The sequence below is a fragment of the Penicillium lagena genome (assembly GCF_028827675.1).
Source record: "Penicillium lagena strain IBT 129212 chromosome Unknown utg000002l_segment0_segment0, whole genome shotgun sequence".
Lineage (NCBI taxonomy): Eukaryota > Fungi > Ascomycota > Eurotiomycetes > Eurotiales > Aspergillaceae > Penicillium > Penicillium lagena.
The window spans coordinates 5,696,950-5,724,897 of NW_026623223.1; the positions used below are offsets into that span (position 1 = coordinate 5,696,950).

At 49.4% G+C, this 27,948-nt stretch overlaps 10 protein-coding genes across 10 annotated transcripts; 5 read left to right on the plus strand and 5 right to left on the minus strand.

Annotated features, from left to right (window-relative positions):
* Positions 1–5,814: 5,814 nt before the first annotated feature.
* On the plus strand, positions 5,815–6,343 carry N7510_005156 (uncharacterized protein; the record flags this gene model as incomplete). Its single annotated transcript, XM_056977082.1, has 2 exons — positions 5,815–5,897; positions 6,091–6,343. The coding sequence occupies 2 exons, from the start codon at positions 5,815–5,817 to the stop codon at positions 6,341–6,343; spliced, it is 336 nt and encodes a 111-aa protein (XP_056837038.1).
* An 804-nt stretch (positions 6,344–7,147) lies between these two features.
* N7510_005157 (uncharacterized protein) lies at positions 7,148–7,440 on the minus strand (the record flags this gene model as incomplete). The annotated part of the gene is made up of 2 exons (XM_056977083.1): positions 7,148–7,218; positions 7,242–7,440. 2 exons carry the CDS (start codon positions 7,438–7,440, stop codon positions 7,148–7,150), a joined length of 270 nt encoding a protein of 89 aa, XP_056837039.1.
* A 9-nt stretch (positions 7,441–7,449) lies between these two features.
* On the minus strand, positions 7,450–8,281 carry N7510_005158 (uncharacterized protein; the record flags this gene model as incomplete). Its single annotated transcript, XM_056977084.1, has 2 exons — positions 7,450–7,752; positions 7,814–8,281. The coding sequence occupies 2 exons, from the start codon at positions 8,279–8,281 to the stop codon at positions 7,450–7,452; spliced, it is 771 nt and encodes a 256-aa protein (XP_056837040.1).
* A 1,640-nt stretch (positions 8,282–9,921) lies between these two features.
* N7510_005159 (uncharacterized protein) lies at positions 9,922–10,806 on the minus strand (the record flags this gene model as incomplete). The annotated part of the gene is made up of 1 exon (XM_056977085.1): positions 9,922–10,806. The coding sequence occupies one exon, from the start codon at positions 10,804–10,806 to the stop codon at positions 9,922–9,924; it is 885 nt and encodes a 294-aa protein (XP_056837041.1).
* Positions 10,807–10,853: 47 nt separating this feature from the next.
* Positions 10,854–11,324, minus strand: N7510_005160 (uncharacterized protein; the record flags this gene model as incomplete). Its single annotated transcript, XM_056977086.1, has 1 exon — positions 10,854–11,324. The coding sequence occupies one exon, from the start codon at positions 11,322–11,324 to the stop codon at positions 10,854–10,856; it is 471 nt and encodes a 156-aa protein (XP_056837042.1).
* A 4,895-nt stretch (positions 11,325–16,219) lies between these two features.
* On the plus strand, positions 16,220–18,895 carry N7510_005161 (uncharacterized protein; the record flags this gene model as incomplete). The annotated part of the gene is made up of 1 exon (XM_056977087.1): positions 16,220–18,895. One exon carries the CDS (start codon positions 16,220–16,222, stop codon positions 18,893–18,895), a length of 2,676 nt encoding a protein of 891 aa, XP_056837043.1.
* A 1,158-nt stretch (positions 18,896–20,053) lies between these two features.
* Positions 20,054–20,593, plus strand: N7510_005162 (uncharacterized protein; the record flags this gene model as incomplete). Its single annotated transcript, XM_056977088.1, has 1 exon — positions 20,054–20,593. The coding sequence occupies one exon, from the start codon at positions 20,054–20,056 to the stop codon at positions 20,591–20,593; it is 540 nt and encodes a 179-aa protein (XP_056837044.1).
* Positions 20,594–20,996: 403 nt separating this feature from the next.
* Positions 20,997–23,678, plus strand: N7510_005163 (uncharacterized protein; the record flags this gene model as incomplete). The annotated part of the gene is made up of 1 exon (XM_056977089.1): positions 20,997–23,678. One exon carries the CDS (start codon positions 20,997–20,999, stop codon positions 23,676–23,678), a length of 2,682 nt encoding a protein of 893 aa, XP_056837045.1.
* Positions 23,679–23,810: 132 nt separating this feature from the next.
* Positions 23,811–24,527, plus strand: N7510_005164 (uncharacterized protein; the record flags this gene model as incomplete). Its single annotated transcript, XM_056977090.1, has 1 exon — positions 23,811–24,527. The coding sequence occupies one exon, from the start codon at positions 23,811–23,813 to the stop codon at positions 24,525–24,527; it is 717 nt and encodes a 238-aa protein (XP_056837046.1).
* A 111-nt stretch (positions 24,528–24,638) lies between these two features.
* On the minus strand, positions 24,639–25,610 carry N7510_005165 (uncharacterized protein; the record flags this gene model as incomplete). The annotated part of the gene is made up of 1 exon (XM_056977091.1): positions 24,639–25,610. One exon carries the CDS (start codon positions 25,608–25,610, stop codon positions 24,639–24,641), a length of 972 nt encoding a protein of 323 aa, XP_056837047.1.
* Between the last annotated feature and the right edge of the window lie 2,338 nt (positions 25,611–27,948).

Here is a 27,948-nt window from a genome sequence, read left to right on the forward strand (position 1 = left end):
TTGACGTTATTACTTAGTCTTATTAGTCAGTTAAATGAATTTATTAATACATTAGTTATACAGTTATGAAAGCAGAGATAATGAATTTATTACTAAGAAATCAAAATTGTTGGACTATTCAGGAGAGGAAATAGATGCATAGATGATATATATATATTCATGGCATAACGTAATTGTACACCGAAAGTCACAACATACCGAAAGTCACACTTTAATCCGCTCACGCGTCTCTTCCACCAAACACCAAATTCCTCCACAACAAATGATGCCTCAAAAAAATGACGAAAGGCAGGTCATGTTAGCCCTTCAAGCTATGCAAAATGACCCAAAATTAAGCGCTCGAGCAGCAGGGAGGATCTATTCTGTGGACCACGAGAAGCTGAGTCGTCGCAAGCGCGGTATACAATCATAACGCGATATTCTGGCCAATTCACGAATTTTGACCGATCTAGAGGAATCAGTCCTTATTCAATATATCCTCGATTTAGCTATCAAAGGATCCCCCCCCCCCCCCCCCCCGAGTGTCTATTGTTAGAGATATGGCAAATCGGCTTCTCGCGACACGCGACGCGCCACGCGTTAGGATGCGTTGGGCTTCTAGGTTTATTAATCGCCGCCTAGAGCTCTGAACGCGCTTTCAACGGAGATATGACTACTAGAGAGCTAAGTGCAAAGATCTAGTCATCATTCGTGGCTGGTTTGAGCTTGTGCGCAATACAATCGCGAAGTACGGCATTATAGAGTCAGATATCTACAACTTTGACGAGACTGGGTTTATGATGGGCGTTATCTCTACCGCAACAGTTGTCACAAGCTCAGAGGGACGTATAAAGGCAAAAAAGCTATAGCCTAGTAATTAGGAATGGGTTACAGTAATTCAGGGCGTTAATTCCCAAGGCTAGACGGTGCCGCCATTTATCATTGTTGTAGGCAAAAATCACCTTTCGTCTTAGTACTAAAATAGTGGTTTCCTACCTGACTAGGTAATCGCTGTTACTAATAACGGCTAGACAATAAATGAAAAAGGCGTGGATTAGATCCGGCATTTTGAGAAGCATACTAGAGCCCGAACTACAGGTTGCTATCGCCTTTTGATCCTCGACGGCTATAAGAGCCACCACTCGGACGAATTTGAGGAATACTACAAAGGAAACAACATTATCACCCTTTGTATGCCTCCTTATTCGTCTCATATCCTTTAGCCACTAGATATTGGGTGTTTTAGCCCATTGAAGAAGGTATATAGCCGACACATCGAGGATATGATGCGGGCTCATATCACCTATATTACGAATGACGACTTCTTCCCCGCCTTTCGTAGCGCATTTTTTGCTACAATAACGGAAAGCAACATTTAAGGAGGTTTCCGAGGTGCTAGACTTATTCCATTTGACCCCGAAAGTGTGATATCTAGACTAGATCTTAAGTTAAAGACGCCAACACCTACAACTTCCCGCCCCCGAACCCCTAAACCCTAGGTTTCTCAGATACCTAATAACCCAATCGAAGCCACCTCGCAGACTACTTTCATCAAGAATCGCATTGCCTATTATAATAATAGCTCTCTAACCTCAATTTACGAAGCTATTGACCAGTTTGCGAAAGGGACGTCGAAGATTATGCATAAATTGGCGTTGTTGCAGTCAGAGGTTTAGATCCTTCGACAAGCAAATGAAGAGCTTAGTATACGCCGGAGGGCTAAAAAGACACGTCTACGGCAAGGTAGATCACTTAGTCAACAGGAAGCACAAGATTGGCAAGATGAGAGGGACATTATGCCGCAGATAAAGCAGGAAACGTAGGCACGTAGTAGTCGAAAACCAAGGCAAGAAACGCGTGCGCGGCGCTATAGCAACTGCGGCGAGACCGGACATAACACACGCACCTGTCAGATTGTAATAGAGACGTCTGAGGAAGAAGATTAGTAGTAGTATGAATTGATTTTAGGCGTTGTGGTGGAATTATCGCGATATTTATTATGTGAGCGGATTAAAGTGTGACTTTCGGTATGTTGTGACTTTCGTTGTACAATTACGTTATAGTAGTTATTACTAGTAGTTAGAGAAATAGATGACGCCTGACTAGTCAGGTGACTTTACTAGGCTCAATTAGGCTAGATCACTAGTTAGACGATAATTATCGTCGAAATTCTGGTCTGACGATACGATATCGACGATATTATCGTCGAAATTTTGGTCCGACGATAATTATCGTTTATCGTATCGTCAAAAAAAAAATCCACGACGATAAATATCGTACGATATTATCGTCGATATCGTTTATCGTGAACAGCCCTAAAATCAGATATACCAACATGCTCACAGGACTTAATTCCCGAGCTCTAACCTTAAACACGCAAATCTAAATTTACTTTGTCCTTCAGCAACCCCTGCTGAAATTTATCTCCCTTGGCCTTACTCTCTTCCGGCTTCATTTTCTGCCAAAACTGTCTTGTCTCCTCAATATATCCCGTTTGCTCTAAGGTTGGCTCCCAATCGGCTTTGTGGCTTTCCGCAATTTCAAGATATGGTGAGAGGGTCTGGATCAAGCGATCTTTAGGAGTTCCTGGAAAATGAACAAGGAGATCCCCAGGGTGTACCTGGAGGTTTGACGGTGAGTCCGGATTTGGCTCTAAACCGTCCGGCGACCTCATGTAGGCATTGAACCATCGCAGTGGGCAATACACAACGGATCGACTAAAATAATCATTCTCGTCGAGCAAGTTACTTAGTGCCGATTGGTCGGGCCAGAAAAGAGGCACGTCAGGATTCAGCATTGGATAGGACATCGCTGCTGAAAGCAAGGCGACCGACCATTCATGCACCCGTATCAAAAAAACACCATTGTTCATCCCATTCCAATCCTTGGAGAGCAGAAGATGAATGTCCGGGAGGCTCGATGGAGGAAGAAAGACCTCGAGAGGCATATTCGCATTCATAAGAACCGTATCGCTGTCAAACCACCTAGAACAGTTTAGCAATTGCGTGAGTTGCCTGCTAGGTCGTGCTATTTTGCAGACTTACAATAGCCATTGCAGACGTTCATCCGGTGCTTTCTGCAACTCCAGCAGCATCTCAGAGAGAAGAGCCGCATATTTGTTGAATGTGCCGTCCACTATGGGCCTTCGCAGAATAGACATCGGGTAGCCAAATCGACAACTATGCTCTTGCTGTGTTCTCAAACCCCTCTCATAGATCGAATGATTACCGTATATCATCGTTACTTTCCCAACTACAGGCTGCGCTTGTGGCTGGAGCACGTCAGAGTGGGCTATGAATCCAGTTAGTCTATGCGGCAAGAGCTCATAGGCCGCAACGCTTAGGTCAACACACTGTATGTGGAAAAGAATTTATATAGCCCAAAGATAACAAAAAGTGTAAGCACCATATGTTGGATAACCTTCAGCCTCGTGTTACGGCTTCGAGAGCGCCATTGAGACATCTGGAAGTACAAACTTCCGATTTCGAGGTCAAGCAGAGCTCGACTTGAAGAGATGCGAAAAGGGTCAACGTAGAGAGTGAATTGGAAGTTTCGCCTGGGCGCACATGGGTTGGGGCGTATTTAAAGCGTCAGAGTTCCAGTCCAACAAATAGGATATTATCTCAGGGATCCACGGAGCGACGGAATCGTGCTAACCGCTCCTAAGTTTTAGTAGTATGTCTTGGCGTGTGCGCATTGGAGCGCCGATAAAGAGGGCCATGTCTACGGCTTTTGGCCCCATCTTGTAGCAAATAAAGCACCCGGAATGACTAGGCGTGGCCGTGTGGGTAATTAAGCTTAAGCTGCCTCGATGAACATCGCCTTCCCTAGGAAATGGCTATTACTTAGGGTATACCTTTGTCAAAATATCGTATATTTCACATATGGGCATTTCTGTTCTGGTTGTGGCATATCTACCTTGTCTATTATCGTGCTGCCCTGAGATTCTTTTTAAGTGGATATATTTTGTAAGGATATTGCGCTAAATCAACAATCTAAATTCAGAAACAGTTCAAGCTATTTGGGGCCAAGCGTCGGCCCCGTGGAGCAAATTGATCGCCGAGTGATTTTAACAGGCAGGCCCCACCACTCTTGCTTGGTGAGGGCCAAACCCAGTCTCATGGAAATCTCCCTCCCCCCCTCCTCCCCTCCCGCCAATACGGGTATATCGATAGTATGAAGTGGCTGGCCGTCATCTGCATTGACTCAATCAAGCTCTGCCTCTCTTCTTTGATTTCCTGCTCCCTAATTTCGGCGCGGCGTTACATTTCATCTCCCAACTGTTTAGCTTCACGCTCATACTTCCGCCTTTCTTTCTTAGCCTCCACGATATCCCTATTTCGAGTGAAGATATTCTGTGCCTGACTCGTAGAGCACTCCCTTTAAATGACTGGTGCTTAGACTTTTTGGCATTGGCCTGCTCCCGCTTCTCTAGGTAGCGTATGAGATTGGTAGATACCTAGGCCGCTAGTTGGGCTTGTAGAAGGCTTCGCTCCTAAATCCGCTCAACCCGATGCTTTAATTTATTCAATTGTATGCTAGCCTTGTCTAGGAAGCTCTGCTCTCTCTTGCCTTTGCGATTTTTTGTAATTTTGCGATAGTCGTTGATAGGGAATTGATTACAGGGGGCGAGTATATCTGATTTCGAATATCGCTCTACTGATTTATCCAAATGTCAAAGTATGCGCTGGGACCCACGCCGAAGGTTTTCATGGGGAAAGATGGAGATCAACACATAAAGGATTACTCTCCGTCTGATAAGATGAAAGCAATGCCCCTTGCGCAGAAGCGCGCAGAGTCAAGTGGCAGGGCAATTTTTGAGAATATTGCACCATTCCAGTTGTTTCTGATCGAGCAACTACTTGGAACGACGCTCGGCCCCGAAGTTGGAGAGGTTTTTGTGTTAGCTTAGACTCGTTTCTCACACTTTGGCGGCGGGACCGGCGAGCGCTTAGAGCCATTTCAACGCAAACAATAGTAGTGAGAAGCGACGGTGGTCTTAAGATGTTCAAATTATTTATATTCTGGGTACAGGGATGTATTAAGACAAATTCCGTGAGCCCGAGTAGACTACGCTCAAGGACATCAAATTTCAACTCTAAGCTAAGTGTCTTTATTTCTGATATGCATTTTAGAAAGATGTAAAGGCATGATGACATCAGCATTGGTCGAAATAATACCTGCCTCCGTCCTCTAAATATAATGGCATGAGATTTCTTACAGCTATGGTTTGGAGTGGTGCTCAAGTTAGAAGCAAATTCGTTTGCTGATCGCGTTGACCTCACTATAGCTAGTGAGGATTCTCTAATGGTAAACAATTCACTGGAGCTTCAACAAGTTCTCAACTAGACATAAATTTGATTATAAGCCCCATTCAACCAAATAAATTCGCCACCATGTATGTAGGGGCGTCCTTGCCCATAGGCACGGCTTCTAACATAGTGAACGGAGCGCTAATCATACACTAAGAGGCTCTCTGGTACAAATGGCAAATATTTGATCTAAATTATATAAATACCTATACATCCCTTAAGGAGAAAACTTGCAAAAGCTTAAGCACAATGACCAAACCTAGTAATAAGAAGCGCATGCGACTAAGGAAACAATGTTGGGAAGCCCTAGCAGCCCACATATGTATATGAAGTCCCATCCCCATCTACTTAACGCAGCTAATACTCATAGATGACTAACTTGGCCTCGCCGTCGCTCTTAGAATGGTTCGTCTCCAGCCGTAGCCCGAAGACGGATATTCCTAGTCCATCACGAAATCAAATGCTGTATTGCTCAAATCAAGCCTGAGCACCGGCACAATAAGCCTTTATTAGTCAATTTGTAATGAGCTTGGTCGTTCACTCGAGGCTGTTCCACTATAGATGCTACAAGATTCCCAGCCAAACGCTGGTGACCCTGCAAATGAGGTGAATAGGATGCCAAATTCTTCAGAGATATATCGTATGCTAATCAGGCGAAAAGGGGCGAGTAGAGAGGCAAGGGAACGCAAATGGCCTTCATAGAAAAGATTTGCGAACTTGAAGCTGCTAATCTCCAACAAGGAGTGGAATTGGATTGATCTCACACCCGCCTGAACGAGTCCCTTTACGACGTTCAGAGGCTTCAGGCGGAGGTCAGCCAACTCCGCCATGGAATACAAACTCTTGCGTCGCAAAACGACTTTATGCGAGACGAGCTGGCACAAACTAGGACAGGCATTGCCGGAGCAATACAGACATTGAGTACGTTGCAAATGCATAGAAAGGAGATTGCATCCGACAACGTCTGCGGCGGTCAACCAAAGCCTATTAATAGCTCAGTGATAGTGAACGGGCTCAAGCCTGACTTAGTAGAGAGCGATCGAGATGGCTAGAATGCGCTCATTACCCCCCGAATATTGTCGTTATCATGCGTTGCAGGCCACGGTTCGTTAAATCAAGGGATGCCACGACAGGAGGGGCAAGTCGCACGAGCCCTTCTACTTGAATCGTGCAGAGATCTGATAAACTTAGTCCGCCGCATCGCAAGGTTATATGAGTATCCACAGTAGCTCAAGGACTTTAAGCTGGATTCACTGCTTGAATGTCAAAAGGGTATATGAGTTTAACATTCATGGCTCCGTCAGACTCCGGTACACGCATTGAACATACTCTGAATAGAAAATGTTTCTGTTTCTCGCTTTCATCATCTCTGTTGGGTCGGTCGTTCTCAGCCTGCTTGATTATTTTAGCTGGCCAGAATTGCAAGATCATAACCAGGGTGCTCGATCGCTGTGGGTACCTTCGGTGGTTTGTACACGGGGATCTGCTCTGAGAAAGGCATCATTCGACCAGAGTGACTTAATTCAAGTCTACATGTTGTATTTGACGACGGCTTCCTTTTATACTATTCTAATTGTTCTAAAAGTGTACTTCTTTATTCTATCGTAGTAGTCTCTGAGTGGTCTGTCGTGGGATACCAATACCCACACCCTTCCATTGAGAGCGAAACCCATTGGGTCAAACACGATTCCCCAGCCACACTGTCCAGTTCAAATTTAAGGTCTGTGTCCATAGCCAAGTTTATCGCTAGCTAAGCCAGCGAAAGCTCGCTATAGCTTCGCGAATAAAGCCACAATTACGCTGCTCCGCCTTTAGTGGACTTAGAAAAGGCGAGCCGCGCCTCCTCGGCGAGGAATTCAATCATCAAAGGATGGTGAGAGCTTCGGCAAGTTCAATTCTAGTGTGGACAGGGTTTCCGACGAGCTGCCTAGGGTGGAGTTTAAATGGTACCCTGAGACGGTTGGTGAGGAAGAATGTCCCCTGAGGGGATGCTGTTATCGTTGGCTGTCTCGCGTAGTGTTTGGTGATATCCATGGATGCTGCTGGGCCGCGAAGGATGATATGGCATTCCTGATGGAGCAAAGTCTAGTGTCGCCCTAACATCTGGTGCGACCCGTGAAGATGTAGAAATAATGTCAAAGAGATTCATATCGCTTGATCAGCGCCGCTGCGTGGGTTCCTGCTGGCAGACGCAGGGGTTGGTCCGCGTGAGCGAGCGAAGACGGTTGAGCATGGCGAACTCCAGCTTCAGCTTAATGCTATAGACCACCGTCGTGAAGCTGACTTGGATGTAGTGTAGCTTGTACTCCGTGAGAAGGAGTAGGATGTTCAGGAATACGACGAGAATGTTGACCCAGAGTAGATGGATGATGACTTTGCGGCCTTCGCGACCGCGCACTTTGATGATAAGCTTGAGAGCACGCACCGCTTCATTAATGTAAATACCGCAGATGACAAGATCCTGCACGCAAAAGCCAGTCATCCTGAAGAGCGCCCTCGATCTGGCCAGCCGAATCAGAGACTCCAAAGATGAAGTGCGAAGGGAAAGTCATGTTGGGCTCGAGTGCACCGTACAGGAAACCGCTGTCCGGAGGCAGAATCAAAGACGTCGATGGGATTGGTGTCGGTGCCACAGTAGTCGAGAGGCTGAATATCGAAATGGAGATGTTGGGCATGAATGGTACCCACCGCCGATTCCACTCAGCTTGGCCGTATGGGTTGTCCCAGTCGGAGGCGTCCACTCCATTCTTCCAGGTGGTTGTCACAAGTTTTGGGGGCAGGATGGCGCTCATAGAAGCAGGCGGCATGTAGGTCGTCACAGAGGATGTTCGGGGGTTTGGCGTGGCATATCGCACAGAGGTCATCGCACTGAACGAATACGATGGGCGAGCTTGGGTGGCTGTTGCACCTGCGGGCTGAGGAGCCGCATGAGCTCCAGCTGCAGCCAAGACCGCTATGGCTACAGTAGTCTTTGGCAGGTAGAGCTTCATAGCAACTGGTAAAACGCAATCGTTGGGAAGAAGTCAAATGGCGATGCTCTGTCGATCTCCCAAAACGAAAACATGGCAATTGGACGGGCCTGATATCGTTAGATTTATAGTAGTCACTGAGAAGCCCGTGGGCCTCCTCAGTTGTACCTCCCCGGTTGGGGAAAAAGTGTGGGGAAGGCTAAGGTAAGGTTAATTTCCCGTCGCGGAGCTTAAAGTGCTTTAGTTTCCCCGTTCTGTTTCCCATTTCTCCGCCTGTTAATAAGTTGTACAAACTGGAAGATAACTATTCTTTTACCAGATACCTTATACATAATTGTCCTGGAATGGTTTGATTTGCCAAGTCGAACTCATCCAAGATCTAAACTATGGGTGAGTATGAGAAAGCTCAGCTGGTTTCATGTAATCCAGATACTCCCGTCAACGAGAAAAGGCTAGATTCGAAAGATTCGTTGCATGAACGATCATCCAAAAAGACTGCTTACCTCTTATCAGGTTCCTGTGACGAATGGCTTGACCATAACCTCACACTATGTCCATCTGCTCCGAGCGAGCAACTTCCGGACTTGAATTGTGGTAATGCTAGTTCAAACCACCACCCCTTGAAAGGCGATCGTCCCTAATAAGAGAGATATTTGGCGGCGGAGACGGAGAAATATCGGTCATCCATTGACCGATGTGGGTCCTAGTCATTGAATCCCCCGAAATTTGAACTAGGCAGGATGTTCATCGAAAGCTATTTGTACGGTCGTGGCCTTAGACATCGGTTTTCGTAGCATTTCCGACCTGACGCCGCTGTTTGGCCTCCTACCCAATTAATTTAAGTACCAGAAATGGGTTGACGCACATGCCCTATCCACTAAGCCCCAGACCCAATCATGTATAGTATTCGAATTGAAAGCGCTCCCATCGTGAGTGTTTGCCTAGTAGGAAAATTCATAGACCCCCTCTAGAATGAAAACCAGCGCCTTAGTACCAACTTTCTTATCCTTTTTCACCGAGTTCCGTTCGCAGAATGACGGTTTTTAAACTCGCGGAACCTAGCCACACAGGGTCCCAAGCATGTCAGGTCACTCCAAGAAGGGGACCTCGTCTTCCTCCAGAGCAGCGAAAGCCAACCGTTCGCCTCAATCCATCCAATAGGTCTAAGTTTCTTTATTACGGGCAGTAGCGAGTGCTTGGACTCTGCATTCTATTGAAATCCACATTAATCTGTTACTTATCCCGAAAGATACTTCGGGAGCCCAGTTCTGCCGTCCCTTGTCTGCAAGTGTTCACCTACACCTTACACTAACCTCCTCACTTCAAGAAATGACCGAGGAGATAGCAAAGCTCCTCAGCCTGGCTTCTGGCCCAGTAGCTTTAGCTACACTTGCTTCCCAGTCCTGTATGCCTCTTTACATGACGGCCTGGAGTTTTCCACCCTATCCAAAATCTGTACGCGACCTCAAAGAAGATCTTGAGTCCTTCAATGAGGTACTTACTTCGCTACGGGAGACAGTTCCTGTCACTTGACCAATGCCATGTATGTAATTCCCTTCCGGCAATGGCAATATCTTCAAAAGTTTTAAAGACAGCCAACCCGGAACAAAGTCAATAAGCCTTTATTCATACATCTTGCAGGGGCTCTAACGCAGACTTATTTATTGATACTTCGCCAGAGTCTGGTCCTTTGGAGCAAAGCCTTCCGTGAGAGGCCATGGTAGGTCTTCCGAGCCATCGTTTTTGTTAAGGCTGGTCAGAGGACACATCGTCCTGACAAGGCTCTGCAACCCACACTGTGGAAATTGGATTAGGGTTAGTATATGAAGAGAGGTGCGATGGGTCCGATTTTGTTGAAGTGTAGGTCTGAAACTTACTTCATCTGCACAGCCTCCAGCTAGGTTGTCCAGTATGTCCTGAGACGGCCAGAGTGGAATGCCGCCCTTAGAATACTTTTCCGTATTGTAAGTTTTATTCAAGTAGTCCAAATCACATTCGGGAAGGGTGAACCATTTATTGTCGGGAGCAACCTGACCCTGCAGAGCCAAGGTGTTTATGATGGTTGATCTAAAGTTGCTGGTGAAGTTGGCGGCAAACCCATACTTATTCTGAGACCACTCGGAGGTTGTAGCGACATAGGTCAAGTTCAGGCCATACGTTCCAAGCTGGTCAGCCCCGCGCACCGCCGGCCACTGATGGTCCCCACCCGGTATCTCATCTCCGGCGATCATAAAGAAGTAAGCTGTGCCGTCAATGCAGGCGACTGCCGAGGTATATAGTTTGATATCACAAATAGGCGTGCCACCATACCATACCCCGGACAGCTTGGCGATGAAGACGCTCTGAATCATCCACAGCGTATTAATTTCTGAGACTCGCAAACTGTCCACCATAGTCGAACCGATATGGTAAGTCGTGAAATCGGATGCCGGGGAGGCGAATACGCCTGATTTCAAGATTGACGAAAGGCTGACGTTGCTGTTGACTACATACGTCTCACTATCCATATCGTTGTGCACAGGACCATTGACAATTGTGTTGAACATGTTTGCAATCGCATATTTTGTCTGATTGAGTCCGATGTAGGATGCGTTTACTTCGTTGTCGAAGACACGAAGCCCCTGGGCAACACTATCAAATATGTTAACCGAATAGAACGTTCGAACTGAGCCTGGATGGTTGTGTATACATACGCATCACTTTCCGTTGTGATCAACGCGTTTTCCATGCCATTGGTGATAGTGGTAAGTCCACTCGCCATTCCAGCCGCTGCGTCTGCATTGATGGCGCCTTGAAACCCATTTCCCTCAGTGAAACGACCTAGAGCTCCGGTAAGAATTCCGCCCGCCATTCCAAAGACGCCTGCTAGGATAGTAATAATCCAAGTATCGTTATCCTCCTTGAGAAGCGTGATTCTTGTCAGGATACCATGATAGGATGTGGGTGTTAAATTACTGATGATTCTTACCTGGTTTTGCGGTTTATAGTCCAACGGACTAAATACGCCCGAGAGGCCCAATCCAACGCTATCGAGATCGTCCATGGCTTCTTCGATACCGTTCATGATGGCATTGAAGAATTCCCACATATTATAGATACTGTATAGCAAAAAGTTGTACTCGGCATTTGTTAACGGCCCTTCTGTCGGATCATGTTGGCAAGTTGCTTCGTTATTGGGGTTTGAGCACGCCCGGCCATCGGGCGTGCTTTATATCGCGAAAAATACCGTTAGCTTGGAAACTCTCAAAAGTGTCCTAGAAAAAGAGGAGAAGATTGCAGTTAAAACTTACAAGTTGCAATCAAAATTAGTGTATCCATAACTTTTTTCAACAATAAAATCTTTAAAGCTCTTCGTATAGTCATCAGGGATTAATTCGGCACTGCATTCATTAGTCAACTTCCTAGCAATAATAAAGCTCAACTAGTAGACGTGTTGACTTACAGAAATTCTACCTGATTTCCCATGTCGTCCTTGATCCAGGAATTTGTGTTCATATGATCGGGTTGGCAAAGAAGCTGTTTATCTGTAGGAACTGGGTCCAAACTCGCAGAAATCTGGCTCGGGGTCGGTGTTGTGGATGGGAGGGTCGTGCTGGACGGACTTGTGACAGCATCCTTTTTCTGGATATGGGGAACAGCAGTTCCCGTAGTGGCTGCTCTTGGTCATCAGACATTTTCTTCTTCTAACCAATGCAAATCAGAGTCATGGAGTACGGACCATAGGAAGCCAAGGTAAGCCAAAGGAGACGCATGTCCAACAAATGTATGGTCTTTAACGAAAGGACCAAGTCGATCTCCTCGATTATGCTATACCCTCCTAGGATGGGAAGGCCCTTTATATAAATATACTTTTCGGTTGCGTCAAGTTATGACAAGCAGAAGGATGATGCTACCTCGGGAAAGGCTTGAGGCCTTTCAAAGGGGCTGGAACACTCGACACTGTAGAAACAAGAAATTGACCACATTTGCCCTGGGGTCAATACGGTAACTCAACCATTTCCTTGAACTTGGTACTGATTTAGGCTTAATCGAACGACAGTCAATAAGCAGGCCGTGGGTCCATACCAGTAACTATTCCTCCATATCTTGCAGGTTAGGATTGAAGAAAAGATTCGTGGGGCAAATCGTAGAGCACTTTAGGTGTTGGTGTTGGTGGACACCCCCACAAAAGAAAAACCGCAACGAAATGAGTTATGATCCTTCTCTCCACAATCTGTTGTGTGGAGTGGTTCAGGAGAGCACCCAAGCACCGACTGGGATCCTTTCTCCATATTTGCCAACTTTTAGTCAACAGTGAGATTCGTTTCGGAACTTCCGTCGCATACCAGGATGCGAGTCAGTCAAGCTCGGCGAGAAGCCACCAATAGCGCTATATTGATGTCTTTACAGTTGGTGTAGGGATACCGATCTGAGACAAGATGTGGCCCCTTCCCTATGCCTCGAGTTTTATCCAAACCTTCGCATGCCCCGCATGACCCAAATTAGACCAGGGGTACATCGTTGTTCTCGGCTACAGGAACTTAAAAGAAAAAGCAATGTTACCCCTGGGTGATACATGAGTCTGCATAACTACGTCTTGTCACTGATGTCTCTCCTCTTCTTTTTGGTCGATTATCTTCACTCTAGGTACTGTAGGTACTGTAAGCTGCCCGGCTCATTATATCTACAGCCCCCAAAGTGATAAGATGGGCTTTAATTGCTGTTGGATGCCCCTCACCCCGCAAGTCTCCGCATAACCAAACGTCTAGCCCTCCAGCGCTCAATAAAGTTCTAAAGGATGTTCACTAGAGCGTGCGCAGTAAACTAAACCCGGATTTTGTGATCCTAGACTCTTTTGATCTACTTTGATCTATTTATATTCCTTCTTCCTGAATCAATCGAACTTTCACTTTCTGCAACTATTATCCCACCCACCTACAGATAAGACAGGAACTACTATGTACATAGCGCCCTCGCCAAAGGAGTGGCAAATTGTTATCATATTACTCACAACATCAACGGTGAGAGTAAATATATGAAGGGGACAGACAGTGTATACCAAACATAATAGGCTATACTATTATCCTAAGTATATAAAAATATTTATCAATATTTCGGGGGTTTCATAATGAAATAATTGAACCAAAGATGACCGTGAATAGTGTTCATGAACAGTATTTCTATTTACATAGGTCAGCAGCCTTACATATACCAAAGCACGAATTGTGAAAATTTACCCCCCAATCAGGCCCTAATGGGGACCCGTGTTGGAGGTTGGCTTGGACCTTGGAGCCGGGTTTTGGCCCCAACTGCAGTCTTGTCCCTGTCCAATCTACGTATACTCTCCGACACCGCCATTGCTTGAGCACTACCATGGCAGCATGGAGAAAGACGATAACTCTAAGCCCGGTAAGACCGCGGCGGTAAAGCGGGCAAATATTCCCTACTAAGACGTAATTCGAACCGACCCCGTTTAGCGTCCCGGCCCCATCTAGCGTCCCGGCCCCATCTAGCGTCCCGGCCCCATCTAGCGTCCCGGCCCCATCTAGCGTCCCGGCCCCATCTAGCATCCTGGCCCTATTTAGTGTTCCGGTCCATGTAGCATTCCGGCCCCATTTAGCAAGCCCATCCCATTTAGCGTCTCGGTCTCCTTTAGCGCCCCGGCCCATTAAGAGTCCTGGCCCCATGTAGCTTCCGGATCTACGCTGTATAGTACTAGTATAAACTACTAATGATTTTGCTTTTGCAATGTATGTATAGAGAAACTTCGCTAGTGCGATTGGCATATATAACGCTGATTGGAATCCTGATTTTGTTTGCCTAAATATTTCCGATGTGGTATTCTGATTTGCCTTATCATTTGCACGCTTCTCTACTACTTCATTGGCTATCTAAAAGTCTAGATGCGTAGATAGGTTCAAATAATAACAATTCCATAGTTTATCTCCGTTATTTGGACGCTCTCTAGTCATGATTATCGTAAAGAAGCTGAGAACGGAAAGATGCCAATACAGTTTTCCAACATTATCTTTATACCAAAATATATTTCCTTCCAAAGGAAAGTATCCAAGTGTCTTTCATATTACTTTGACAATAACAAGCCCGTTAGAAGCGCCACGGGTATGAAGTTGTGTTAGAGCACTGCCTAACATATAGGGCCACATGATTCAGGATCCGACTTACTCAGTCAGCTATTTTTTAGTAAATGTCGGAGTCTGAAGTTCCTGTATTCACTAGTAAATTTACTAGATAGTGTCATGTGACAATGATTGAAAACGATGGTATTCAGGTCTAGCTATCATGTCCATATTTATACGCGTTGAATTGTGATACAAAACATGCGTTCAGTCAATCTTACATATGACCCAAATCCCTCGTGGTAAGTTCGTGGCAAGCGGTTCAGCGCCTTTGTGTATCGGACTCGATTCCATGATCAGATTGTTCACAATTCCATACTACGTAGGTGGTTCGCCTGGTTTTACTTGTGACCAGATGTCAGATCAAGAAAGAAAATCAATAAAGAATTCAATTTGAGTACGTAGTCGACGGGAGATCCAAGTTGAGAAAGGGAAGAAGAGACCGAAGAAGAGTCTCTACTTATCTACAACAGTCTATGTCCTGTGTCACCTGTCAAACGCAGTCTTCAAACGCAGCCTTCAATCGCAGTGATGCCAAACGCGGTCCCATCAAGCGCAGACCCGTCGAGCGCGGTCCCGTCATGCGCAGTCCCGTTAAAATCCCATAAAGTGTGGTCACATCCGAGACCACATCAATTTGGACTGTCTCAAGTAATAACTTCACCACCCCCTCACGTCTAAATCTTGCTGCCAAGGACAACGGTCTCAAGCCGAAAAAGTCTCTCGAGTCCACTTCCACCTGGTTTGTCTCAAGCAATAGCCTCTACTCCTTCACGTCCCTCCCGCGCGGCGTAGAACAATGGTGTCCAATCTTCATTGTCCTTCGAGTTCACATCCACTTGCCCGGTCTCAAGTAATAGCTTTACCACCAACTCGTGTCCATGCTTCGCAGCCCAGGTAAGTGGTGTACGACATTCTCCGTCCTTCCTGTCTGCATCCACCTCCCCTGTCTCAAGTAATAGCTTCACGACCACCTCATGACCTCCAACGGGCAAATCGTGGCAGGTGACCACAACACCACAACGCCCGGATAGAAAGCACTTCAGTATGATTAGAAAGCTCGCATCCGCCAGATTCTAAAGTTAGTTTTCTTTTTACATATTATTGAAAATTGGTCGCAGGGGAAGCGAAATACTCTCAGCCAATAGAAACTCGAACGAAAAACCCCGGACGAAGGTCACGTGGTGCGAAATTCAAGACACAAACCATCAGCGCCACGACGCTTATTGTACATTGAATATAGCATCATTAGAATCAAAACAGTAGTCTTCTCCCAGAATTCCTCCATCTTTTAATCGCCCTATACCCTAGAGGTAATGTCACTGCGGTCGTCGGGGGGGGGCCCAGTGACATTCCCCCCGTCCCCATTGGTCCAAACCCTCCCCGGTGCGTGCCCCCGGCCCCTAGCGTCCCGTGCCCCGAACCCGACCAACCAACGACCCACCCCTTACACTAGACTATATGCCACTATCGATGTTTCCCTTTTCCCTTTGGCTTCTTTGGCTTTTACTTGCTTTTTACTCCCTCTTCCTCCCCTCACTCGGTGCCTAGATCGATCGTGACCTTGACGCGCTCTCGACGCGTCGTAGCGTAGGAGATGACCACGATGCCGCGTCTCACGCACCACCACAACACACAACGTCGTCAATCTGTCGCCGCTACCGCATATACAGACGCGTGTCGTAGTTGGAGCAGTTGCTAGTTCCGTTCTCCTCTCTTCTTCTCTCCTCTGGTTCCTCTACCATCTACTCATCGTCCTTTTTTTTCTTTTCCCCCTCCATTCTGACCCCCCCCCCCCCCCCCCCTTTTGGCCGCTCCCTCCCTACGCCACTGGTTCACAACTATGGACCTATTCGCCTGGAATCAGACCTACCGCATCTGGGTTTGTAAGACCTGCGAGCATGGCGTTCCGCCGCGAGGGATCTCAGGCCACCTCGGCTCGAAGAACCATCGCGACCACATAACTGCGAGAACGGGCAAGCAACGAGCCGCGGCCGCCCAAGAGGCCTGGTCCGTCGACCCGTGGGACCCTCACGTCGAACCATTCCGCCCCCCGCCGCCGGACTCCCTCCCTCTCCCAGAGCTCCCTGTCTACATGGGCTGGGGCTGCCTAGAGGACGGATGCGATTCGTACGCGGTACGGACCCCACAATCGATGCGACAACATCGATATCGAGACCATGGCATCCGCTGTCGTCTAGGGCGCCCTGACCCCTCGAAACCGTCGCAGCAGCCAGCCCTACGTCCCGTCAGCTGCCAACGATTCTTCCCAACGGGCCGGGGGAGTAGCTATTTCATTGTGACGCCTACTGTGCAGGTCCAGCGGGCTCGGCACGTCCTCGAGATGAGCGAGGCGGAGTTCGTACAGACGCAGGTGGCGGACGCGCTCCAGCGCTCCGATAGGCTCACGCGGGCCGACGAGGAGGTCGCGCCTACGCATAGCGACCCGACCGAGTACTCGCCGTGGCTCGAGCTCACGCGGTGGCCGGAGTACGTTCGTGGGCACGCCTTCCGCGATCTGGCTATGCTCGCCGCCCTACCCGATCCTACGGCGGAGCCGATCCTCCAGGCCGTTGAGCAGAGCGTCCAACGGCTAGTCCAGGCGGCGTTCGACTCTATTACTAGCTACCGCATCAACGAATTCGACCAGGTAAAGATCAATAGCTTCCTCCAGCGACAGGGCGTCTGGGACCGCCCCATCCACATCCGCCTCCGTCCTAAGACGTACCGCCGGTATCAGCAGATCTGGGTACGGCTAATTAGCTTCGTCATTCGGACTAGCCGGCCTAACCAGGCTATCGATCTAAAGCACCAGCCTACTACGCGGCAGCTCGAAGCTGTCGACCGGATCGACCAGTTTGCCCAGCAGCTCTTAGGCCTAGAGATCGAGAACGGCCTAGAGTCCCTAGACGCAGTAGAGTCCCCAGCCCAGGAACTCGGCCCGTCAAGTGGGCCCAAGGGCACCCGTAAGAGCTCCCCCGCCCAGCGAGCCATGGCCCAGCTCGACCGTGCATGCCTCGATCTCTCGATCGCGCTCCTCGACCACGAGCTCCGGGGCGATCTCTTCGAAAGCCCCCTAATCGGGTTTATGGCAACGATCGGGGTCGATGTACCGAACCAGACGTACCGCGACCCATTGAGCTACACCGGGCACCTGTCTGGCTTAGTTAAGATATCGCAGATGCTTGTAGCCCAGCGGGCTGTACAGCTCGCGGACGACGGCGAGGTTGAGCATCCGGGCGACGCACTCGACCGCATGCGGGAGCGCTTCCTTATGTTCGGGGTTCACGCCCCCTTTGGGTGGATTACCCGGCTCCGGGCCTACGGCAAGAAGATCCAGAACACGACGACTAGTATAGGGTATATCAACTGGAACGACGACCACGACGCCTTAAGCTATCGGGAGCTCCACCTAACTATGGATGGCCTTCGACGATTCGTCCGCGTAGAGGTCGAGCTCGCACAGTACGACCTCGAACGACTCTTCCTCCTTAGCGAGGACGACGAGCGAGAGGGGGTAGTACCGGAGCTCCCGCTACATCGGCTCGCCGACGATCCGGTGAATAATAAGCGGGGGTGGAATTTCCTCCAGGACCCACGCAATCAGGCCATCCTGCCAACCACAGGCCAGCAGTGGCTCCTACAACGCGTTCTTATGAGCGAGTCGCTCCGCAAGGAGTTCACCGAGGTACGGCGGTCGGACTCGAGCGTGATCTGGCGCCCACATGCCGTGAAGGAATATCTCAAGCTTGTCGATCGATTCCTACAGCGGCTCCTCTTACTCATATTTATGACCGGAGGACAGCCACCACGAGGGACGGAGTTGCTAGCTCTTCGGCACCGGAACACACCAGAAGGGCGACACCGAAACATCTTTATTGAGCATGGCCTAGTGAGTACGGTCACGGCCTATTCTAAATCACAGCGCGTCACAAACACGACGAAGCTCATCCATCGCTATCTCCCCCAGGCCGTTAGTGAACTTCTCGTGTACTATCTGTGGCTGATCCTCCCATTCACAGAGGCGGTGACTATGCTTTCACAGGGGAAAGATCGAATGAACCAGTCCCCTTTCCTATGGCCGTACGACAAGGGGCACTGGGATCCCGCCCGCCTTGGGATCATCCTCAAGCAAGAAGCAGCAGCGCAGCTCCAGACCCGGATTAACGTACTGTCTTGGCGGCACGTCGCGATTGGGATCTCTCGTATGCATCTTAAGTGCGGTGGATTTAAGCGCGATTACGGAGTGGAGGATCAAGTAGTCGACCAGCAGGCTGGGCACGGGTCGTGGATGGCGGCTACAGTATACGCGCGGGGGTTGCAGGAAGCGCCTGGAGTGATCGAGGGCCGACGGGTCCGGTTCCGTGGGATTAGCCGTGAGTGGCATACGTTTCTTGGCTTTGCAAGGCCACTTAGTCGCAAACGCAGTTATAGCGAACTCGACGTAGGGGGAGAGGCCCTACAGCGAAAACGTAGACGGGAGTGGATCACGTTCGAGCTAAGTGGTGATGAACGGTAGGCCAGGATCTGATGTAATACCAATTTCAAACGTCTATAGATATTCAACATACGCTTGTGATAAAGTCTAGAACTGAGATCTACTTTGTATAGCATAGTGTAGTGTAGTATGGCAATAATAGCACGATCGAATCGTCTTGAGTCTACAAATATATGTAATATATAACGAGCCAGCATATATATCTAGCATAACAACACATATCGAACACACACTCACTCGCCACGTACTAAGATCTAGTTTATATATTATAGTTTGGGCGATTATAAAATGATTCAATTGTCTTATTATGCGAATGGCTAGATTTAGAATAAGGTAGTATCTTAAAGTGGTTGGATCAAGAAATTAGTAGGGTGGTACGCCGTCCTTACGGACTACATATACTAACCTAATTCGGCTTAGTTCCCGCACTTACGCGTATAAGGTTGCGTTAGCGCAATATCAAAACGACTCCATAAGTACATCACGCTTTTGACGTTTTCCTTCATAACTCGACCACTATAGCAGCTACAGAGCCTAGATTTGGATATAGGACTTATATTCGGACACCCTAGCCAACGGGGGTATAAGGTACGGGCACCATCCCATATTGGGCTAAGGCCTTAACTATGGGATCGATTTTGGCGCTAAGGGGCCGATACCTAATGCTTTCGCCGAGTCGCCCGAATGCCTTCCCAGCCCTAGCCAACGGGGGTGGGAGCAGCGGACTCGCCTGGCATAAGGGTGTAAGTCTATACTATAGATAAGAAAAGTGGGGCCATAAGCCTATTTCCGTTAGCAATAAAAGCCCACTACCATAAGGATTACTTGTCCAATAAGTATCAGAGTTTAGTATGTGAAAGAGCGATAATTAAATCATACGCATTTTGAATCGGAGTCTAAAATTCCGATTCGAAGGGGTGGTTGCAGGGATATAAAATGGTCGGGTTATTTTGGTTGGGTAAGATCGGGGCCACCCCCGACCAGCATCACCATACAATAGCGTCGACTTATCATTTTCAAAATTAGTCTAAAGCGGAAGAGATTTTCAGGGGTTTATTCAGGGCCTCGTCGTCGTATCCCATTTCCATTTGATCATAATCTGAGTGGTTTTGGATCTACGTCGATTACAACCACGAGTCAAAGATATACCACGATCAATTACATATATCTCCATATACGATGTCGACTATCCCCACCGCCGACCAGCTATTTGCACGAGCGACGCCATTTCCCATCATTATATGCCGGCAGTGCGAGTATGCTGTACGGCCAAAGCAGGTACTTTACCATTTAACCCACAGTCCGCATCGAATCCCCGTCTCGGTCGCCCGTCAGGTCGCCCAAACGATTAGTAATTGGGATTGTATCGAAGAAAATCCCGATGAACTTCAGTACCCCATATGGGTCGATCAGCCCATTAAGGGCTTACGTACTTATAACGATGGTCTTTTATGCAAACGAGGTCAGTGTGGCTACGTATGTCGGAATCTTAAGACGATGAAGATCCATTGGCGCCAGGAGCATAGTTGGTCTATACACGACCACGCAGGCAAGCCCCAACGATCCGAAATCGAAGCTAGTCAGCAGGCGATACAGGACTCGATGCTTCCAGTCATCTGCCAGCGATTCTTTAAGCATGGCCATGGCTCGCATTACATCCACGTTCGCAAGCCCGGCCCAGATCATGAACCCGTTGGACCGCCCCCCGCGCGGATGTAGTCGACCAACTCATCCAGCAGCTCGAACAGACGTACGTTGAATCGCAGGCCAACAACGACCATACGATCCAGGTCGGCCCGCTCGATGAGGCGAACCCGTGGCTACGACGGACGCAGTGGGCCACATATTTACAAGGTGCGTATTGATTCGTCGATCGTTGGCTTGACGGTAGAGAGAAAGAGTTTAAGCACCCCATCTTAGAACCCGGGTTTTAAGGAATGAGCTTAAAACCCAGGTTCTAAGGTAGGGCGCGCAGCCCAGCTTTGGCGGTTGATCGATTGATCCACGATTTGACTGACCAACGGCTCGTAGGCATTTCCCCCGCGATATACTGAAGTCCATCAAGACCCCCCCGGAGGACGCCCAGGGCCCAGAAGGGGCTATGCGCGCCATCTGGGACGCTATGGATGGGGTCGCGCGGATCAGCCAGCGCATCACGAAGCAGACGGGCCATCTGATCCGTATTGAGGCCGCGCGCACGGAGAAAGACCAGAGCCCATACCAGCCGTTACAGGCGTACATGGATGAGGAGCAGATCCAGCGGCATGTCGAGCCATGGCAGCAGATCGTGATGTTTTTCGCCCGCACCCAGGTCGAGCACGATTGGCAGAGCCCGCCATACCGATTCACCCCCCGCCAGCGACGGGCATGGCAGGCACTATGGCGGTGTGCCCAAGACACGCGTGGGAGCCCCGACCCCATGGACAGCCAGGGCCAGGATCGGGGCCAGAGCCAGGGCGACCACACCGACGAGGAGTATCAGATGACTTCGATCCAGACCGCATGCATGGACTTTTGCATTGAGCTATTGAACCAGCGCATCGGCGCCGAAGAGTACGAGTGTGCATTGGTCTGCGCATTAGCCGTGCTTGGTCAGGGCCGTGATCGATGGCGGGACGCGGAGAGCTATCCCCCGATTTTGTCCAAGATGATCAAGATCAGCCGATTCATGGTATTACACAAATCATTACGATTAGATCCACGGGCCGAGGCGATCATCCAGTACATGCGCGACCGTCGGGAGCTCAGCGTGTGGTCCGTGGAGAGCCCGATGGACGATGTCGACTATACATACGCTGGGCAGGACGAGGGCTACGGGAGCGAGAGCGCACCAGGCAGCGCACCGAGCAGCGCAGCGAGTAGTCCCAGGAGTAGTCCCGGGAGTAGCCCAGCGTTTGAGCCCGTCCATCGTCGGGAGCCGATGCAATTCAGCCAGCAGCAGCGACGGAAACCACGACCGTTTCGCGAATGGCTGCGATTGTTGACGGACACGTTCATGGTCCGCGGCACGCATAGTCCGATGCAGTGGATGCTCGATCTGCGCACGTACGGTTTACGCATCCATTACAGCAGTACGGCCACCGGCCACGTGAGCTGGTCCGGCCAGGACGAGTTGCTTTACAAGGAGGTCCATTTCACGATGGGCGATTTCCGGGGCTTTGTCCACGGGTTGGTCAGCTCCATGCGCCAGCTGCTACACGAGGAGCTATTGATGTGCGACGCCGCCAGCGCCCCCACGATCCCATGGGACCAGATGATGGACGACCCGACGCAGCCCAAGCCCGGGTGGAGTTTTTTGAATGACAGTCGCACGCCGTGGCCCGTCCCCGGGGCACAGTGGCTGATAGGGCGGATCCAGAGCGAGCCCCGACTACAGCAGCGGTTCATCGACGGCCCCGAGCGTCGGTTCCGCATGCGGGCCATCGAGCGATACATGCAGAACGTGGTGGAGTTCCGCGAGAAGCTCAGCGTCGGCATCCATGTTACCGCCGGCCAGCCCGGACGGGCCCCCGAGCTGTTGAGTATCCGTCATCGCAACACCGAAGGGGCCCACCGCAATGTATTCATCGAGGACGGGCTCGTCGTGTTCGCCACGAAGTACCACAAGGGGTTTTATGCGAGCAACGACGCGAAGATCATCCATCGGTATTTGCCGCGCGCCGTCGGCGAGCTGGTCGTGTGGTATCTGTGGTTGGTGTTGCCATTCGTCGAACGATTGCAGGCGTTGCAGCAGCAGGTCCAGGGCACCAGCGAGGAGACCATCCAGACCATGCAAATGCGTGCATCGTACATCTGGGGCCCCGACCCCCACCGTGGCCGCGAGTGGACGTCGGAGCGATTCCGGGAAGCATTGAAACGGGAGACGACCGCCGGCTTGAAGGGACGCGCGTTGAATTTGCTCGCGTACCGGAACATCGCGATTGGCATCAGCCGGCGGTATTTACGGTGGTCCAGTGCATTCCCCGACAACGTCCAGAGTGAGCGAAGTGCCGAGACGCCCATGGACGAAGATCATGAACCGGGGATGGACTACGACCAGTTCATGGGCCACATCGCGGACTTACAGGCGGCGCATTCATCGCACTTGGCGGGGATGATTTACGGCCGCGAGATCACCGAGCAGGCCGGGACGACGGCGCACCGACGGGAGATGTTCCGATTGTCGAGCACGGATTGGCACCGGTTTTTAGGGTTCGAGAGCGCGGAGGACGCACTAGGACGGGTGCTGGGGAAGCGCAAGGCCGGGCCGTGGGAGAGCGAGGCCGACGAGCGGCGACGGCAGCGCCAGTGGCAGCTCCACCAGGCGAACATGACGGAGGCGTTGCAGCGGATGACCAACGACGACCAGAGCCAGTTCCGCGGTATCCAGGGGCCGGCCATGCAGGCGATCCAGCATGGGGTGAGCCCCGTGGTCGTCGTGATGCCGACGGGCGGGGGGAAGAGCATGTTGTTCATGTTACCGGCATGGGTCAGCGGCGGGCTAACGGTGGTCGTCGTCCCATTGATTGCTTTACGCCAGGACTTGCAGCAGCGATGCGCGGTGGCCGGCATCTCGTGCGTCGAATGGGAGAGCCGGCGGCCGCCCGACGAGGCGGCCATTGTACTCGTCACGCCCGAATCCGCGTTGAGTGAGGATTTCATCACGTTTTTGAACCGACAGCAGGTATGTCCCCCCGCGATCCGAGACCCCAGCCGGCGCCCCCAGTTTAGAACCGGGGTTATAAGGATGCGTTCGAACCCCGGTTTTAAAACGGGGGCCCAGGGATTAGGGTTGATGTCCCCATGTCCCACCGTCACCAACTGAGATGCCCCCGCGCCCGCAGCTTATAAGCTGGGTTTTAAGAGGTCAGCAGAGGTCCGCTTAAAACCCAGGTTATAAGGTAGGCCCGCGCATCGGGCTTGAGGTTAGCATCGACGGAGCATAAGATCCATACTAATGTTCGCCCAGGTCATGAAACGGTTGGACCGCATTGTGATTGATGAATGCCACATCGTATTGAATCAGCAGCGTGATTTCCGGCCCATGATGCAGCAGCTTGGACGATTGATGATCGCACGGACGCAGGTGGTTTTGTTGACGGCGACATTGCCGCCCAGCTTAGAGGACCGATTATGGCAGCGCATGCGATGGTCCCGGGAGCAGGTCAGCTTGTTCCGTGGTCGAACCAGCCGGACCAACGTGGCATATCGTTTGTGGCGTCCGATCATTGAGCGGGAGTACAATGGGCCCCATCGTTGGATCCAGATGGATCATATCGCAGCATTCATCCGGGACCGCATCCGACGATCGCGGGGCGGGCGCACCATTGTGTACGCGCATATCGTCGAACATGTCACGACGATGGCGGAGATACTTGGGTGCGAGGCGTATTACCATGACCAGCTTGATAAGGCCGGCGTCTTAGAGCGGTTTCGCAGCCAGCCCCACGGGGTGGTCGTGGCGACGAGTACATTAGGGATGGGAGTCGACATCCCCGACATCCGCAGCATCATCCATTTGGGGCGACCACGAACGTTGCTGGATTACGCGCAGGAGAGCGGGCGCGCAGGTCGGGACGGTCAGGCGAGCGAGGCGATCATCATCCAGCCCGACGGGGTTGATACCCCCCGCCGTGGATGCAGGACACGCCGTCCGCGGAGCAGCAGCGGGTAGATGCATATATGTCAGCCAGTCCATGCCGGCGGGTCGTTTTGGACGGGTATTTGGATGGCGTGGTAGATGGATACCAGCGATCCCATTGTGGGGATCACGATTATGGTTCGGTCACCAGTGAGGCACGATGTGATGGGTGCGACCCCGATTGGCAGGTGATAGAAGAGTAGGAATCCAGCGAAGCTGCCAGTCCGAGAACCAGCCCAGAAGCCAGCCCAGAAGCCAGCCCAGAAGCCAGCCCAGAAGCCAGCCCAGAAGCCAGCCCAGAAGCCAGCCCAGAAGCCAGCCCAGAAGCCAGCCCAGAAGCCAGCCCAGAAGCCAGCGAGACGGCCAGCAGTATTGATTCCGAGAGCTTACAGTCACAGGCACCATGGGAGAGCCCCATTCATGATCACATACAGACCATGGCGGCCGGCACAGGATCCAGTCATCACATACAGACCATGGCGGCCGGCACAGGATCCAGTCATCACATACAGACCATGGCGGCCGGCACAGGATCCAGTCATCACAGGCAGACCATGGCAGCCAGCGCAGAATCCAATGACCACAGAGGTATTCCATTTGGGGTCCGGCAACAGTTCCAGCAGCAGGAAATTGATCGCGCACGCATGTCCGAGCAGCATCAGCAGGCGCGGCAGCAGGAACTGACAGACGAAGAGTTTTTAATGCAGCAGGCGCGGGAATGGCAGGATCGTTGTTGGATTTGTGCGCAGGAAGGCCGGAATGCTGAGCACGAATTATACCATTGTGCCCAGCCCAGTAGCCAGCAGGCGCGGGATTGGATGATTCGAGTCCGGCGGCGGGTCCAGTACGCGCGATATACCAGTTGTTTCCAATGTGGGATGCCACAGACATTATGCTCCGGGTGGTCCAGTGGGGAATGCGCGCACCGCGGATTATTATACGCGATGGTTGGGATGATGTTGTTTGGAGGCCCCAAGCAGGAGCAGGTCCAGCGATTATGGGAGCAGCGATTAGCTGAGCAGGGGGTGAGTGCACAGGATGAGCCGCAGGTGACAGCGTTTTTAGGGCAACGCAGTACCCAGGGGTGGGAGAAGCATACGGAGTTAGTTCGTGCATTCATATGGTTGCGGCGGATATATCATGAGGTTGGGATGTAGGAGGGAGGGTTTAGTCGAGAGATATATATCCACGATCCGAATTTCCAAGCCAGTTTGGAGGCAGATTCGGTAGCCGATTTTTATTTTGGAGGTCCAGCAGGCCAGTTTAAATACCAGGCCATATTACACACCCGGTTGGACACCAAGTAAGACAACCAGATTCGGGTGTTATAGTTGTATCAATTCCATTCAGGGTTAGGCAATTGTTTAGTAGTATGCCATAGTAGGAGTCAGTATCATAATTATTAGAGCCATAATTCATAAGTCGAGAGTAAGATATATCATTATGAATCCAAATATATAGATCCATATTCCCATTTTGATTACTCAGTGATTGATAGGGATCATAATGGTTAGGGAGATAGATGATAGAGAGGGGATTATATGGAGTATCATCATTTAGATTGAAAGCAAGATTAATCAGAAATAGAATGGTTAGGGTGATAGATGATAGAGGGGATTATATAGAGTTAGACATTTCGATAGATAGGAAGATCAAGTAGAAATACAATGGTTAGGGAGATAGATGATGGGGAGAGGATTATATAGAGTATAACATTTCGATAGATAGGAAGATCAAGCAGAGATACAATGGTTAGGGAGATAGATGATGGGAGAGGATTATATAGAATATAACATTTCGATAGATAGGAAGATCAAGCAGAGATAGAATGGTTAGGGAGATAGATGATAGGGGAGGATTATATAGAGTATAACATTTCAATAGATAGGAAGATCAAGTAGAAATACAATGGTTAGGGAGATAGATAATAGGAAAGGGATTATAGAGAGTATCATCATCTTAATAGTAAGTAAGATTAAGCAGCAATATAATAGTTAGGGAGATAGATGATCAGGAGGGGATTATAGAGAGTATCATAGTTGAGATAGATAGAAAGATTAATTCAAAATAGAATGGTTAGGGAGATAGATGATAGGGATTATAGAGAGTATTATAGTTCACATAGTATGTAAGATTCAGTAGAAATATCATATAAGGGAGATAGATAATAGAGGGGATTATAGAGAGTATTATAGTTTAGATAGTCAGTAAGATTCAGTACAAATATAATGGTTAGGGAGATAGATGATAGGGAGAGGATTATATAGAGTATAACTATTTAGATTGATAGGAAGATTCAGTAGAAATGTAATAGTTAGGGAGATAGATGATTTCGAAGGGAATTCATGGATATCATTATTTAGATCGTAAGTTAGATTTAGTAGAAATATGATGGTTAGGGTGATGGATGATTTTGAAGGGGATTTATTAAGGATATAATTGGATTAGTGTTTTATGATTGAGGAGGAGGTTTATAGAGAGTATAATGATTTTGTTTGAAGGGGGAATTATAGGGAATATAATGGTTAGGGTCATAGATGACTAGGGATAAGAATTTGATATATAGGGAGAGTAGAAGGGGGAGAGTAGAAGGGGGAGAGTAGAAGGGGGAGAGTAGAAGGATTTTGGTTCGATAGGGAGTTAGTATCTGAAAATTTGATGTTATTGATTAGATGATGAGTTCGATTTAATAATCTGATAGGAAGATTCATGATGGTATTCATAGATTAAGATTTTTATTTGGATTTATGGAGGAGAGAGGGGAGATGAATTTTATTATTAATGGTATTCGTTATTTCGAAAGCGACTTAGTATTAGTGTTATTAATGATAGGGATTTGTATAGAATGTTTTAGGAGGGGTTTCATTTATTTAGATATTAAGTCGAAGAAGGTAAGGGCGAAAGTCAGAGATTGATTGTGGTTAGGGTGATCGGAAAGAGAGAGATTCAAGGTGGTTAGGGTTTGAAATGATGGGGGAGTAGGAGTAAGAGGGATAGGAGGAGTTTCAGTATAGGTGATGATCGATATAAGCCATATTCGAGTTAGCGTTAGAGGTGATAAGCTAAGCGAGTCACGTTAGAGTTAGAGTTAGAGGTGATGAGCGAAACGAATCACATTAGAGTATTAGAGGTGATGAGCAAAGCGAGTCACATTAGAGTTAGAGTATTAGAGGTGATGAGCGAAGCGAGTCACGTTAGAGTTAGAGTTAGAGGTGATGAGCGAAGCGAGTCACGTTAGAGTTAGAGTTAGAGGTGATGAGCGAAGCGAGTCACGTTAGAGTTAGAGTTAGAGGTGATGAGCGAAGCGAATCACGTTAGAGAGTTAGAGTTAGAGGTGATGAGCGAAGCGAATCACGTTAGAGAGTTAGAGTTAGGGTAGCCCGTACCGGTTAGGACACCGCTATTAGGGTTAGGGTTAGGGGTTAGGGGTTAGGGTTAGGGTTAGGGTGTTAGG